Source organism: Anopheles nili, chromosome 2 (genome assembly GCF_943737925.1).
Source record: "Anopheles nili chromosome 2, idAnoNiliSN_F5_01, whole genome shotgun sequence".
Classification (NCBI taxonomy): domain Eukaryota; kingdom Metazoa; phylum Arthropoda; class Insecta; order Diptera; family Culicidae; genus Anopheles; species Anopheles nili.
In genome coordinates this window covers 890,084-906,055 of record NC_071291.1, presented here as the reverse complement: position 1 = coordinate 906,055, position 15,972 = coordinate 890,084, and the positions used below count along the sequence as shown (strand labels likewise).

The following is a 15,972-nucleotide window of genomic DNA, read 5'->3' as shown; positions in this document are numbered from 1 at the left end:
ACTGCGACCCATGCGGTCGAAACTATTGCTCTTGCGAGCGACGATGAGCCCTTCACGTAGCGACCGAAGGGCCGCTGGCCCTGACGAACGATGGAAAATGTAGTTCGAAATAATAAGACAGAATGCATCCGAGAAGCATCGTTAAAGGGAAAGCCATCCATACGGTGCATCGCGCCAAAGTGCATCCATATGAGCAATCGTGCGGGACTGAGCGAATCAACAGCATTGTGTGATCTCTCTTTCTTTCACTCGGACGTGCGCATGTACAGCAGCAGCAGCAGCGATGGTAACAGCCTTACACACACCATGACGCAGTGCGCATGCTCGCGGCAACTCTCGCCTGGTAGCAGCTTGCCTGTCTGAAGGAGGCAACGCTTTCACGATACCAACCCATCACGACTCGTTCGTACCGGAATGAGTTTCGCGCGTAAATTTCACAGTCTCGTACGCGGATCGCATGCATCATAGCAGGCGGCACGTAGCAACCGCTGTTCGCCACACAACGCACAGGGACTGGTTTGCTCGCTTCGCTAGCCAAATGGCTCTGTTGCCGTCGAGGGTCGTCGTCACGTTTTCATCACGTCATGAGGTTCTCTTTTTCACCGGGCGCGCAAACGAGACAGCAGGCGGATCCGGCCAGCTGGGGTGCTGGTCGGCCATGGCGAGTGCGATTCAAGTTCAGTGTCATAGCCAGCGGGTGTGTGTATGCGGCCATCAGCAGCTGCCGTCCATGGTCGTGGCCTCATTTCAGTACCGGGACCGGTTTCCATGTCAGGGTCTTGGACGGTGCGTTGTTGGTGTTGTTGGTGCTGCGGGTTTATTTCACTTTCGTTTTCTTGTTCCTACCGTCGGGTAGACATCGACCAGGATCACATGCATTACGGCCGTTGAGCGATAAATCCGTCTGGCCACGACAATCGTGGCCGGGCGCCGTCAATGACATGGCAATGTCCTTGGATGGAAAACGGTCGTCAGTACCAGGGAGACATGCGCAGAGCAGTACCGGTTTCCTCGAGAGGGCAATCAACCTCACGTCGAGCTCGACTCGTCGTTGGTTTGGTTATGTGCGCATGCCTGGACAATGGGCGAGATGTGGTTTTCAGAGCTTCATGCACCGTTTTCTATGGGATAATTTTGGCCAATTTTATTTTCCCGAACGCCCAGTGTTACCTTGAATCGGTCGTTTTTTTACCGCATTCCATCGCTAACGGAGCAGGCGTTTTGTTCGTTTGTCGCATTCACACGCTTGCTTGCTTGCTTGCTTGCTCAAACGTAACGATTCTGTTGATTTAGTTGAGTTGGGAGTTCGTGCCGTGCGAACCTGGCAACTTTACGGGCAAGATGGGGTGGTTTTGTGATTGCAATGTTTCTTCTTCAATGCGAAGAGCAAGATGCCCAGGTTCAGAACTCTTTCTCGCTCTCTCTCTCTCTCTGCCTACCGTTCTTGGTTGACGTCATGCATCTTCGTAGACACTCCCTCATTGCTTGCTAGGTGGAAAGTTTGCTCGTCGTTTGCTCATAATTAGCTTATTTGATAACAAACCACGGTACGGTACGGTCGTTTGATGGTTTTGATAAACACACCATCACGGGCCATTGCGCGATTGCATCGTTTCACCGATTCCGTGTCCAACGGGGGACAATTAATGTGATTATCATTTCGACAAAACGATGCAACTCGGTCAAACATCGGACACAAACATTCGACAATCGTCGCCAAGGACGCAGGCGCATGTCGACCTTCCGCCCCTCGACCCCACCCAGCTCTCGCGTGCACATGCACTCGAACAATGAGCGATAATTTTAATGTCCTTTTTATGCGCACGTCCCCGAACGAGCGCATTAATTATTGTACATTTGAGGGCGGTGGAGGAGGTTTTTTTTAAATCACAGATCGACGCATTTGCGCTAATTAATTGCTGTCTCTGTTACTCGTTGATTGTGCTTGCTCACGCTGAAATACCCGCCAGAATGCACCTGGTGAGGGCCCCATGGCACCGTTAGCATGCAGTCTTGGTATCGATGTCGCAGTACGAAGAAGTGCGATCTGTCTTGTCCGGCGTGCAGAGGCTGGGTTTCTTCGAGGCGAGCGACCACCCGATGTTTGTATGTTGCGTTGCGATGATGCCTTTCTTATCGAGAGGGCGTGTAGCCGTACGACAACGGCCAACAGTGGCCATCGTGTGCGACCATCGCGTACAAGGACTCGCTAGCGGTGGTGACGCAAGAAGAAGATGGCAGTTTTCGCAAAACACGCCCAAACTCGTCGCGCCCATCATGTACGCCTTGAAATTTACAATCCTACCAGGCGTCCATGCCACGTGCTGCTGATGTGTGCTGGCGTACGTTCACATGGCGCACCAGAACAACCGATCATGATGATGAAGCCGCAACCGCCGTTGTGTAGCCGCGCGTTTGTGAACCACATGTTCGATTTTGAAATCGACTGACACGGCCGCCAGTTGTATAGGAGGTACACAGACTTCAACGCCGGGTGTTTGAAACCGGTTTGGTGTGTGAACGAGCGAACGAGTGAGCGAGTGAGCAAGCAAACGACTAAAAGGGCTCGGAAACGTCGACAACAACGCGTTGGTTGTTTGCTCTGCGCGCTCATGCGCCTCCCGGCAACATTTGTATGCAAATTATGATAGAATTAGAATAGGGCTTCAGAACACGTGGAGATCCGTCGTGCCTCTTTGCTCGAATCGACTACACGACGCACCATGGGCGCACGGTATCGCATGGTCAGAATGTGCGCCCGACCGTCTTTTCCTAAGCATTATTTCCGTGGCACATGGCACGCAGCGTGAGCATGATTCAGAATAAGAACTTTTTTAACCGGCGAACCGATCCCAGTGTGTTGCTAGAACTTAAGCGTACACGCGATCGTACGAACGGTGACCTCCTCGATGCCTAGACTCTTGTTACCTCGGTTCATATTTTTGCTGGAAAAATGGGTCCATCCCCTCGGTGCTGGCGCGAAGAACCGGGAACCGGGCGTATCCGATTGTGTTCCCTTGGACGGATTGCTGAGTTGAGACGTGTTAAACCTGTCCCAATCGTGGTCACGGTCGCCCGATTCACCGGGACCTTTTCCAGGGTCGTTCCCTTACGAACGGTGACGAAAGAGAGAATCGAATCACCGTCTCGCTCTCCCAGCGCTTGATACATGTACCAGGCGTTTTATATCGCCTGGTCGGCGCCTGGTCGACGCCTGGTAGGCGCCTGGTTGACGCCTGGTACGCGCCTGGTTGACGCCTGGTACGCGCCTGGTACGCGCCTGGTACACGCCTGGTACGCGCCTGGTACGCGCCTGGTCAACGCCTGGTCGCAAGGGGCGTGACTCGTTCCAATGAAAAGAAAAGAAAATAACGCGCTACACCACCATAACCGGTTGTGGCGTCTTGCAAGAAACGCACCCTGAGACACTGCTTGCTACCTCCGTACACGGCCGCTAGCGTTCTAGAGCCCTGGTAGCGTTACCCCAACGAGACAATAGTTTTTGGAGTGAAATCGTACCAACGCCGCCGCCAGGGCTCTTTTACCAAGGCCGACTGCCACACCAGCCAGAGGGCATGCGCTTGTGGCCGCCACTCTGTTCGCTATGGCGCTCGATAGAAGCAGTAGTATGAAAAATTTCACAAATCCTACCGGGCTCGCATACAGCCAGCGCGCGCATGACCGCTAGAAGCCGTCGAGCGGCATACTATGATGGAAGGCAGCGATACTGCTCACTCACGAGGGACCACGGTTGTGCAACCGGTTCGTTACGGTTCTTAAACGTGGCGTCGGAAAAACCGCTGTCTCTTGGCAGAGAGTGGCTATGAACGAATCATGTTTTCCCGGTCAAAGAGACAAATGGCACAAAAAGCAACGTCACCTCTCAATCACAACAAATGTCCCAGGTGAAGGATTGATTGATTTATTTTACGGCCTGTTTTCAACGGTACGCCTGCATATGCTCCTCGATCCAGTCGACGAAGTAGGCGACACCGGTGAAAATGTTCGGTCGCCATGGAGCCCCACACGGGTAGGGTCCCCAGGAAACGAGTCCAATCAGAACGGGTTCATCACTGACGGGTCCCATCGTTTCGTTGCTCGTGACCAGAGGGCCACCGGAATCGGCTGAACATGAGGACTTTGAGCCATCCTCGGGCCCAGCACAAACGTTCGAGGCAGCAAGATGACTCACATCATACCACAGCTGACGACACTCGTCGTAGTCCACGAGTGGTAGTACGGCTTTCTGAAATAACGAAAGAAAATGACTGTGTAAATTCGCCGTTTGAAGAGGCTGGACTTCAGTCAAACGTACCCGTAACGTTTCCGGGTAAACAGGCACCATGGCCGGTGTAGTTGCTCCCCATCCGCTGACAAGAGCATTGCCATGAAACGTCTCGTTTTGGTTGGGCAGCCGGATTGGACTCACGGAATCACCCAGGACGAAGGGCACGTTCACACGAATCAGCGCAATGTCGTAAGGACAAACTGTGCCGCAGTAGCGCTCATGGACGACCATTTGCTCGACGGATCGTCGTTGGTTGGTTTCGTTCGCATCCAGGATGTTGTGAGCTCCAGCGACCACCTCCATGAACCCGTCAGTTGTGTAGGACGTTCGACAGTGTGCTGCGGTCAGAACCCACCGGTCATTCAGCAGAGAACCACCACAAAAGTGCATCGGTGTCAGCGTGTCATTGTTATAGTTCCACTGCAACGACACCTGATAAGGCAGCTCATGAGGCACCGCTTCTTCTCCACCGATGATTCTGTTAACTGACCGAAAGGTTACTGCATCAAAGACGAAGAATATTTGGTGGATCCATAGAACTTCGAACGGCTTCTTACCTGTTGCGGCGGTCGCTCCCGACCCGATTATCAGCAAAGCGCCCCAGATTAACTGACGCATCATGCTGGAAGGTTGCCGTGAATCTCCGCACGATCGATGGCAGAATGTCGCTCGAAAGTTGTGCAATTTCGCCTTTTATAGACCATCCATGAAGTGGCCCACAAACCACCGAAGGATGATCTCGTTAAGCCTGGCCGCAAATCCTTCACCCCTTAAAGCCACCTGAATAGCTCCACACGGTGCTCTAACGGTGGAGCAACATTTCCGGTTGCGATAGCAGCAGATTGGCTGGCAAACGGGTTGGCATGCTTGCAAACGCGCTCACGTACTAGCCTCATGGGGGGATTGCGAGCTTCGAGCGGCCTCCGTGAAGCACCTATCGCTTCGCATAGCATACTGCTAGTGGATTGGGGTGAAACCTCGAAACCAGTTCGCAGCACTGTAGAGAGCACGCAGGCTCCAAGCTCCGATGAACAGGCCCAGGTTGGTTGGGGCGCATTCCTCCACATCAACCTGCTGCACTGCTACTGGGGGACGATTTACGAAATCTCTCCAACGCCAGTTCGGACCTTCGGTCGAATGGGGAGCATCTTCGTGGGCGCTGCATTGGCGCTCCCGGGCGGCGTTGCGAAGTTTGCCAAAAAGTTCGTAATTTCGGGACAAACCAATGCCTCAGAGGCAGTATAATTTTAACCCCCATTTTTTGCACCCCCGAAAATGCACCTCAAAGCCGAAGAAAGCCCCTCCACAGTTATTGCTCGATTTCAGTTTTCTACATTTTCTTCAAAAATTTCATCCCGCGTCACAGGAGAAGATGGCTTCGGCAGGTGGCGTGTGAATGGTGCGATTTTTGGGGAAGCTCGAGTGTCGGTGGCGCGACTGATTCGTGAGAAGGAAAAGGAGAACGATAGCGAACCACCGCACACGTGGAACTTGCGCATCAAGGCAAGCCAACCAGCCGGTGCGTAGGGAGGCGCGCGTGGAACTGTGAGCATTTCGAAAGACCGAACGCCTACTTGGGTGTGTGTTCTTTTCGCTGCAAATCCGGTTCTTCACTGCAGTTTGTCACTGTGTGTTTGGATTGTGTTTGAATGCATTGGAAATGAAGCGAATGCGTTCGGAAATGAATTCGAAAACGCCACACCACGTGTGATTCAGGTTCGTCGTTAGAGAGCGACAGTTTTAAGTGTTGAGAGCGTGCATTTATTTGCTCCCGTTGATACGCGTGGAGATGCGCAAACAAAACGTGGTCTGGCGGTGTTTCTCCACGTGCCTCCGTCAGTCGCAGCTGGTGTTGTTGGTCGTCTTTCTGCTCTCGTTCGTTCTCCGGAGCCATTGAGTGAGTGTGAGTAGGGTGGGCGACAGGGTGGAACGAACCCACCATAATGCACACCTCGCACATCTTCGTGGCCGGTTCTGCTTCGATGGGCATGTTTCCGGACCGGGCGGGCTTGGGTTGGCCGGTGACCTGCGGCTTCTCTGAGCGCCTGGTAGATTGGATAAAATTTTTGTTGAAATAGCGGAAATTTAAATTCCTCCCACCCGACGGAAAGAAGCGCCATGTTTCGCTTCGGTCGCCATAGCAACGGTGGTGGTAAGCTAGACGCCAATCTACGCCGGTGCCCATCGCAGGAGGCTGTGGCTGTATTTGTTCGCTGGTATGGCTTTTGAGGCCTCGATCTAGCCTAGAACCGGCCCCAGAACCTACAGCTGACGGGGGATGATAGTTTAATGCCTCTCGAAGTCCTTCGTGCCTTGTGCTTCGTTTTCCCCGTGTGCCGAGAAAGAAAGACACCCGAAGACCCGTGAGAAGACTCATGGAGAAGCTCAACGAACCGGTTGGCCGCGTTGCTTTTGATCGAAAGCGCCGATGAGCCACAGTGAAGAGAAGGACCGCACGAACAGACAGAACGGAAGATGAGCCTGCGTATGGGCTGTGTGCGTGTGCGAGAAAGAGAACGTATCGGAAACCAGACCGGATCCCGGCGCCGTTTGCTGGCGTGTTCGCTGAAGCGTGCCATCGAACTCCGGCCGCAAAGCCCGAGCGGGAATGGTCTGCGTACCGGCTTTCCTGCGCTCTTGGTACAATTCCAGAAAATGTGCAGCTGAAATAAACAACCCGCATCTGTCGTTTCGTTCTGTTTTTCGCTCGCTTTCCTCGAAAAAAAACCCTCCACATTCGGGTCGTTCTTCTAGCGTTCCGAGAAAGGCTGCGCGATGTGTGGTTCTTGTGCCGCGTGCAAGCTGCTCGATTTGCGCGTTTTTCCTCGCCTAACGGTGTTCGTTGATCGACCTAGCGATTCATGGCCGGAAAACCCGATAGAGCGAATGCAAAAGCTTCTTCCGCATCGGGTAACGGTGCAGTTTCCTCGAAAGCACGCTTTTCTAGCCACTCAGCTTTCCCATGGCTAGCGAGCAAGCGTTTGTGTGTGTGTGTATTACGGTCGTGCAGATGCATCTTTCGCTGGCAGAACTCGTATCTAGCTGTGCAACTTACGTTAGGGAGGACGTTGGACACGAACCAGTTGCTGGAAACCGGTCCACGGATCAGCTGTTTTGGAGTTGTGCATTTTCTACGGAAAGGCGCGATGTCAATGGAATCGACGCATGATGACGCAGAGCTCGAGTCGTCAGTCAAAAAAGGGGCCATTATGCGACGATAAAAGTACTAGAGGAAGATGCCACACCGAAGGTAGCCTCGATTCTGGATTGGAACGAAATAGACCAGCAAACACGGAGAAACGCCACGAACGCCATGACGAAATTGGTCACAAAAATATGGCCCTCGCTGGTTGCGAGTGGGACCGATTTTATGGGGGTTTTCATAAAAGTTTACTGCCGCTTTTTACGGCCCCGCAGGTCTATTAGATGTGTGTGTGGCGGCTAGTGCCAGTTTTGGGTGCACAATGACACACCGTGAAGGGTAGGTCATCACCAACGAGTCATCAATGGTTGCCTGTTTCATGGACCAAAACGTGCCCTCCAGCAAAAGCCAACCAGCGTCTCAGTCTTGAAACGCCACAGATCGAAAACACACGAAATGATGGTACGTTGCGAGAAGAGCTACGACTGGAACGAGACAGAATGCGAACCCGAGATGGTGCCCGAGTGTGGGAAATTTTTTATCGATCCGCAACGATTCGGCCAGGAGTGAAGCACCGGCAGGAGCAGACCGGCAAGGATTCGGGTGAACGACCAGCCCGGGCTCCGGTTCGAGATAAATCGATCGATGAAAAAAGCGTTTCCCCGTTTGCTGCGTGCTGAGCTGAAACCAGACCGGTTTCTCGGAGCAGAAGGATGTAGCCCGTTGTCGGCTGACGATGCCGGCTGTTAGGCCAAAGGGACGAAGGGAGAGAGACGGTGAGGCTGCGCAAAGGACATTAAAGGGCAGGGCCCGGACAGCCGGTCAGAAGAGGGAAGGTTTCGAAAAGTCCACATTTGCATTTCCCCGGCTTCGGTCGACGGCCTTTTTCTGGATTGTTTTTCGGGGCGTGCTCGCTTTCGCCGGCTGTCGCACGAAAAGGGCGATGTCAAAAGGGAGTGCGAGAGAGAAAGAGCGTACGTACGAAGATGCGCGAGAGAGAGAGAATGAGCAAGAGCGATTGCAGCAGGATCAGCAACAGCCAGCAAGCCAGCCAGGCAGCAATAGCGGGGTTTCGGAGGATGCTCGGAGATGTGTGATTTTTTCGATAATTTATTCGAAATACTGCTTCTACCAGTGTAGCAGGACAACGCAGAGGATGTTGGACCCGGTCCCGAAACACCGAAAAGTGCGCCCGAATGCAGAATGCGTCGAGCTTAGAAGCCATGAGTAGCATAGAGCTGTGGCAGTGTGTGGGAAGGTCGGCATCGTTGGCCAGATGTTGGGATGATGGGAAATGCACTTCAGACCAGGCCATTTTTGGGGTGTTTGAGTAATTCATTCGCTGCTCGAAATTGAAGTGGATGCATTCGTTTCCTCGTTACGGATGGCCTTGAGCTGACCAGCGATGTAGTGAGTCGATCGAACGCTCGATGGCGCTAATTGAGGGATGTTTTCGATCGCACCGTGGTGCGGCGTGAGAGCGTCGCGGTGATTATCGGATGTAAATGCATTAATTAACGCTGTGGGATTGAATTTCAATCGAACAGCACACGCTCGCGGGCTTTTGTATTAAACTCGCGAACGTGTGTTCATTCCGCGCTAGTTGCTGCTGGAATTCGCGACGAATCAGTTCCCTATCGCAAGATGATGAAGTCAACACGCACGGTGCTAATCACGCTGACCGTTGTGGCTTTAGCAGGGGTAAGGTTGACCGACATCAGCAATCGTAGAGCAGTTGTGCCTTGAGCTCACGGCGTACGTTTTTCGACAGTTTACCGCAGGTCAGAAGGAGATTTCGGAGCTACCGGAAGTGAAAGGCTACAAATTGCAATGCATCGAGTCCAGTGGCATTACGGAGGCTTCAGCGAAGAAACTGGCCTCGGGAGAACCCATTGAAGAAGCGGATCAACCGACAAAGGTAGGCCAAAACCCAAAGCCTCTCCACTGCGTAGCTCATTCGCTAGCATTGTGTTTTTCCACTTCGCAGTGTTTCGTGCAGTGTTTCTTCCAGAAGCTTCGGCTCATGGACGAACAAGGTGTCGTGCAGAAGGACAAACTCGAGACGTTCCTCACCAGGTTGATGGAGGCGGATCAAGCGAAGGAGTACGTCCGTCAGTGCGATATTCGTCGAACGAATCCGTGCGATACCGCGTACGCCGTGTACGGGTGTTATCTCGGGAAAAAGGCCAAGCTTTTCTGAGCGGAACCCTTGAGATGTCTTGCAATAAAGCGCGAACGAGGCGTGGTGTGTCTTACTTCGCATGAGTCGTAAGAAAGTGAAAGTTTCTTCATTGCGCAACACGAAGGAAGATGGCGTTTTGCGTCGCCTTCGTCTCGTACTCGGGACCGTTGTTCGCACGACTTGGCACTATTGGCATTGCACCGACGTTTCCGCGTCGCTCAGTGCACACCTGGAAGTGCATTGCGGTGCAGGCATGTGTTGGTGCAATGCAGTACAATGAAAGTGCACTACAAGCTGGTCTGGTTGCACTACAACCGAGCGCGCTGTTTTGCGCGAGACCAAGGCCAACCGGTCGGCCACGGCCGAGTGCGAGTGCATCGTGCATCATGCATTGCGGCTGGTGCAGTCTGTGGGAGGGGATGGGTGAAAGAAGGAGGGGGTGCATGAGAGTACTCCACCGACCAGCGGACCCTGCTGAAATGCATGCGTTCCTGGTGCGAATTTTTATCTATGAAACTATTCCATCACGCCTAGACGACGGTCGACGGTAGAGTGGCGTGGGCGACCATATCTTCCCTATCCCATGGGGTTTCTCGTTATGTTTTCCACCGCTTAACCATAACGAGGTGGGAAAAACCCACTTTTGCTGGGAAAACCCCTCCGAGTTCCGTAGCACCGAATGAGAGGCCCGAAAGGGGAGATAGTTTTCTAGCCGACGCGGAACTAGACTCGATAAAAACTGGCCAATGGCAGTGTACGAAAGGGGGAACCTTTACTCCCTTGTGTGAGGGAGACGGCATGCTTTCTCGGTTTGGTGCATCAGAGCAGTCCGGGTGCAATCTTCAATTCCATCTCCCACCGCAACATGTTCGAGGGGTTTGCGTGAGTTTTCTTTTAGCGGTTTTTTTTCTCATCACCGTTGACGATGCGAATGGTCAGGCTTTAGCGTGGGGTTTTTTGCTGGTCAACTTGTGGCTGCTGTCGCGCACTTGTCTAGCCATGAACGAATTTTAAACACAGAAATGATTCCTCTCCAGGTTCTGACGGCTTGGTGTGAACTGCGCTCGTTTTAAAGTGGGAGAGAGCGCGTGTGCTTTTATCGACTCTCCATCGTGCCCTGGAAAATGGAGTATTTTTCCCACCGTTCAGCATCCATCCAGACGCGTCCCTTCGTTCGCACGCCTTGGGGTTGTTTAAACTTTCGTGTGTCCATTTTTTCAGGGAACCAGTTCACAGAAGCCCATAATACACGCCGCACTGCTGGAGGTAGTCAGCAAAGTTTGTACCTTTTTTTGCGCCAATTTCTTCTTTCTTATCGCGTTGACTGACCAGTACGGCCGGCGGCATTGTCGGCGTTCCCTTTCGGTTTTTGCGTCGTGGTTCAATGCCGTCCCTTCCCTTGACGAATGGTGGCGTTAAGAGAGTGAAGGCGGGAACCCTTTTTGGACTAGCTATTACGCCCTTTGGAGGTGGAAAGAGCGAAAAAACTCAGCCCGTTCACCCTCAACAAAACGGGCAAGAAACGAGAAGATTTGATAGCTGTGAAGAAGGGCGGATGGCTTTTTATCGCTGATTTTTTTTGCTTCCTTCGACCAACGGAGATGAAATGACGAGAAGGATCAATCTGGGTGGTTGTTGTTTTTTTTTGCTGTCTCGCTCACTCCAGACGTTTGTGAAGCCCAATCCGTGGGGTGGAAAAGGCTCAGCCTTCTCGAAGGGCTAGCGATACATGGGGAAGCTACGACCCACAGAAGGCAGGAGAGTTAAAAAATCCATCCCACACGGATCTTTCGCCTATCAGGCGAACAAGTCCTCGGGGAGGTTCCGCTCGAGATTGATAAAGCGAGCGAGATTGGCGCGCAAATGCCTCTCGATTGTGTTGGTTTTCTCCCGACGTCGTCGTCGTCGTGGCAATGTGTGAAGCTAGCGAAAAGGGCATCGAGGGAAAACCCCCGGCCAAGTGGTAGCAAAGAGACACAAGCCTGGGCTAGATTGCAGCTGTTTTGTCGCGATCGAAACTATTTTCTCTGCCATATAAGTCGCATTCACCGGGAGCGCATGCTATCGTAGAGATTGTTCGCGACCGGCACACGCGATGCAACGACGTTCTGTGTGCATGCAACGAGCAGGAAAAGAAAAACAACATCATTCACCGCTTAAAACAACAACCAGTCATTTAAACAAACTGCAATTGCAGTCGAGCTTCGAGGATGGGTGTATTCGTACCGGGGGACGTTGGCGTTGAGAACGGGCTGAGACATCAACACAACCATGGGATGGGACGTCGCTTTGGCTGCTTCATTTTGCGTAGCAGAATGCATTTCGATACGTGTAGCCTTGGAATTGGACACGGTCTACTGACGGGCTGGCGTATGCGACTGAAAATGAAAGCAAAAGGAACCCTGACCTATTCCAAGTTTGGTTGTAAAAGGTGGAAGCAAGTCAAGCCCTACGTTATTTCGTTCCGAAGAGCCGTGGGCAGTTTGAACAACATGCGAATTACCTTCGATTCATGGATAATATAATAGTTAAATACAGAACATTTAATAAAAGCGTTGAAACACGTCTAAGTTATGAAACAAATTATAATCAATGAAACAATGTTGTAAATGCACTGCATATGCATGAAAGATACTATACTTCGGGCAGTTTTAATTGCGCCATCTATAGTTGAGTTTCGACAACGCTTCTCTCAAGCGTGTTTAGCGAATGAAGCGTTTCTCGGACAGCTTGTGTTCGATTTCAATTGTGTTGAAATATTTCATGTATTATGAAACATTTCAAAAACATGAAAATCAGTATGAAAAATCAAATATGTTACACATAATTTATGGTGTGTTAAGTTGTCGGAAAATCGTTTATGAATCGATACAATAGGTAACGATTTTCTTTGGTCGATACGTCAGGTCCTTTCTTTGGTATTGTCCTTGGTATGTCCTCGAATATTCTTTAGACTCCTCGTCCTATTCCGAATCCTTCCTTCGGAAAACGATCGTGTAACAACTTTTCGGATGCCAACAACCAATGATCGCCAAAGCAGCCGTTTCTTGTTTTATATTATTCATTACAGATAATATTTTATTTTTCCTTTTATTGTATAGAAATTCATAAAGAAGACAATATAATTTATACTTCCATTACTGCTGTTCGCCGCCTGTTTTTTCGCTACAACTGTACGTAAGTGTGTATGCTGTGTGATTTTGAGTTTCGGCCTCGTTTGTCTACCATTTTTGTTTTCCAATGCGATAATGTGTTACCATTACTTGTTTTGTTTTCCTTGTTTGCTTGTAATAATGTTAATTAATACAATTTAATATAATGATATGATAATAAGTATTTACAGTTCGCATTACCTTGATTTCCATTTCCCTTCCCTAAACGTTTTGCTTATTGTTTTATGTTCGCGCTTGTGTGTGTGTGTGTTTGTGTGTATGTTATTTCCTTGCCGTGTGAGTTGTCTGCGCGTGTCCTGCCCGAGAGTCTCGCCCTTCCAGCCATACCCCGCGGCACGGTCAGTCGGACCAAATCTCTCGATCGTATTTTGAAAAGTGTTTTGCGTTCTCGGCGGCAGTTTTCCGACGATCGCCTCGAAGTTGCTAGCTTTTCCGTAGATATCAATACGTATGTATATGTGTGTGTGTGTGTATGTGTGTTTTCTTTTAATTTCCACTCGCTTCCTCTCTTGACTAAATTGTGGGCAAGTGCGGCCATTACTGTAAATAATGTTACGGCGCAAATATTCGCTTGCCTGGCATTCGGGTTTCCTTGTTTGCAGAGTAAACTTTTAACATGACTTTTTTTATATCTCGGGGACAGGGAACGCAGCTTGACTTGCCAACTATCGCTAAATATTTGATCCTGTTAATTTGTGTAAAGTGTCCCGCGCCCACACCCGGCCAGCTCTGTTTAATCCCGGCGCAGTGATGAGAGCCGTCACTTGGCGATCTACGGACCAATAACACTTTTCCAGCGCCCGCTTTTCCGCTCAGCTATGTACACGGTCTGCCGGCCAGAACGGGGTGGTTCCGGCAGCAGCCGGCTAAAATTAAACCGAATCCTAACTCAACCGAGAACGACGCGAACGACGCGTGCTTGATTAAAAAAAGAACGAAAAACAGCATCACTCCCACGCACTCGCGCGCGCTGTCTCGCGTATCACGCAGAAGGGTGTCCTTGGAAGGGACGAGGTCCTCCTAGACGGTTACCTGGCGCGTCTTCGCGCCTTAAGAACTAATCAATAGAAGAGTACGGACAATAAGTTAACAAAATGGATTTTTAATTCTTCGCTACAAACTAGGCTTGCTTTGTGTTTGTTTCGCTGTTCAGATCAGCTTCTCACATCCGGATCCTTCCGAGCGTTTCACGAAACGCGCATTAAATTATTGTTACCATCAAATGTGTGATCGTTTTTTTTAAATATTGCAATCGTTTGTTTTTTTTTGCTTGCCCTGGGATTCCGAGGCCTGCCCCGTGGGCAACGGGATTTACGTATTCTCTCTCATTCGCATTGTCTCGTCCATTGTCTTAATCCTTGCGCACTAACTCTTAATTTGTTTCGATTTACTTAAGTCTTAAAAAAGTTGAACCTTTTGCTAGCTATTATTCTCTCGCCTGCTTTTCTTGCTCCTTCCTCTCTTTCTCTCTCTTTCTATCTCTCTGTTTCTCGCTCGCCACCTTGGCACAGCTTGTTGTTTTGAACAGCTGCTAGATTCGATTAAGTCAGAGGAAGCATGCCTGTGCGCACTCGTTTAACAATACTATATCCTTCGAGCAGGGATACGGATAAAATAAAAACTAAAATCAGTTCCTCGGAGTCTTACCCGTGCTGGGGTCCCAGCTATGGTCTGGTCTGCCACTTGCCACTTACGTACGGTTGAAATTTACACTCCACTTGCGCACTCTCCTTGCTTTTCGTTTAAAATGTACCTAGTTAAATGCGCAAACATTGATCGCGTCGGCGATGCTGCTGCTTTCGCTAAATTCGGGATATGCCTGTTGGGGGTTTTTGCCATTTATCGACCGCTCAGCCGATCGAGAGGATCGCGGATGAGTACCAGGGGGATAAGGGAATTGATCGGTGCTCCATTGCCACGATCCATTCGTCTATGTACAGGACATTTACAAGCTCGGTGCGACGACTCGCAGCCAAGTTCTTCGCTTCGAGGAAGAAGAACCGAAGGACATACGCGCGTGGAACAGAACGGAAACTTGTTTAAAAAAGTTCTAAGAAAGGTGCCACACGTTGCGGCTCTTCTCGTTTCGGGGCCAACACGCGTGTTCGCGGTTGTTGCGCTTTGTTTGCTCCAGTTAAATATATTTGGTATGAAATTTGAGATCGCTTCATCGATGCTAAAAACAACAACGGTGTGACTCGCTGTTCGACAACGGAGCGTTACTAGTGTAAAATGAATGAACATATAAAGCTACAAATTAAAATAAAACTTCCCTTTCGACGATCTGCTCGCTCTCTTTCTCTCTCTCTCTCTCTCTCTTTCTCTGGCTTGTCTCTCGAGGAGCAATACCGGAAAATGAGTTTTTCTTCACCGTCTCCGGGTCGTCGGGCGAGAATTCCCGAGTTTTCTTTTACCTCCCTGCAAACTGCAGCGTGCGCGCGCCCGTAATGCTAATTATTACTTACACTTTAACAATATATTTGGCCTTTTTCAGTTTGTATGCACGTCTCTCGGTGTATGATGCGATTGTGTATGTGTGTGCGTGGGTGTGCCGCTTGGCAATAATTACATCCCAATGATCCCGTCTGCCGGTGGTGTGTAAGGGTTATAAATTTACAAAATCACCACCACACGTCGCGATCTATGGCGGAGAAAAACTTTTTCGGTTAAAATGTGTCCTTTCGGTGGAAAAATGACGGCAATGTCCTTCCGTGACAAAGCCGACACACGATCCACCGGTCAAGGAGAGTAATTTTGATTGATCCTTGATTTATGCGATTTTGATTATTCTTTTCAGCTCATTAGCGGCCAGTTCGGGACTGATTTCCCGCTTCACTTGAGTGTGTGTGTGTGTGTGTGTGTGTGTGTGGGTTTTTTTGTATTCCCATTCTGAACTACTTTCATTCTCTAAGTACGCTTATTAGACATTACTCTCCTCGTGCTCCGGGGTGCTCCTTTCGCTATGAGTTCGATAAAACCGATAAATGCAATCAAACGCGGCTCGTAGGCACGCGTATCCGCTCAGCCCCAGACAGGTGGCCAACAGAAGTAAGCTTTCGGCTTGATCGATCCTTCAAACTAGTAAAACCATAAATGAGCAGTAAGATAAAAGAAACCTAACCGATAACGAGGACGCCGGAGGTCCTTAGCTAATTCTTTGTATGCCTACTAGGCGATTTAAATAACG

The 15,972-nt window shown here is 50.4% G+C and overlaps 2 protein-coding genes across 2 annotated transcripts; one reads left to right on the top strand and one right to left on the bottom strand.

The window, feature by feature from the left end:
• Positions 1-3,940: 3,940 nt before the first annotated feature.
• Positions 3,941-4,758, bottom strand: LOC128721155 (trypsin-1-like). Its single transcript, XM_053814876.1, has 2 exons — positions 4,316-4,758; positions 3,941-4,246 (listed from the first exon to the last, which is right to left on the bottom strand). Exons 1-2 carry the CDS (start codon positions 4,676-4,678, stop codon positions 3,941-3,943), a joined length of 669 nt encoding a protein of 222 aa, XP_053670851.1. The 5' UTR covers positions 4,679-4,758.
• A 4,287-nt stretch (positions 4,759-9,045) lies between these two features.
• LOC128731403 (general odorant-binding protein 56a-like) lies at positions 9,046-9,697 on the top strand. The gene is made up of 3 exons (XM_053824522.1): positions 9,046-9,131; positions 9,202-9,348; positions 9,418-9,697. Exons 1-3 carry the CDS (start codon positions 9,075-9,077, stop codon positions 9,628-9,630), a joined length of 417 nt encoding a protein of 138 aa, XP_053680497.1. The 5' UTR covers positions 9,046-9,074; the 3' UTR covers positions 9,631-9,697.
• The last annotated feature ends 6,275 nt before the right edge of the window (positions 9,698-15,972 follow it).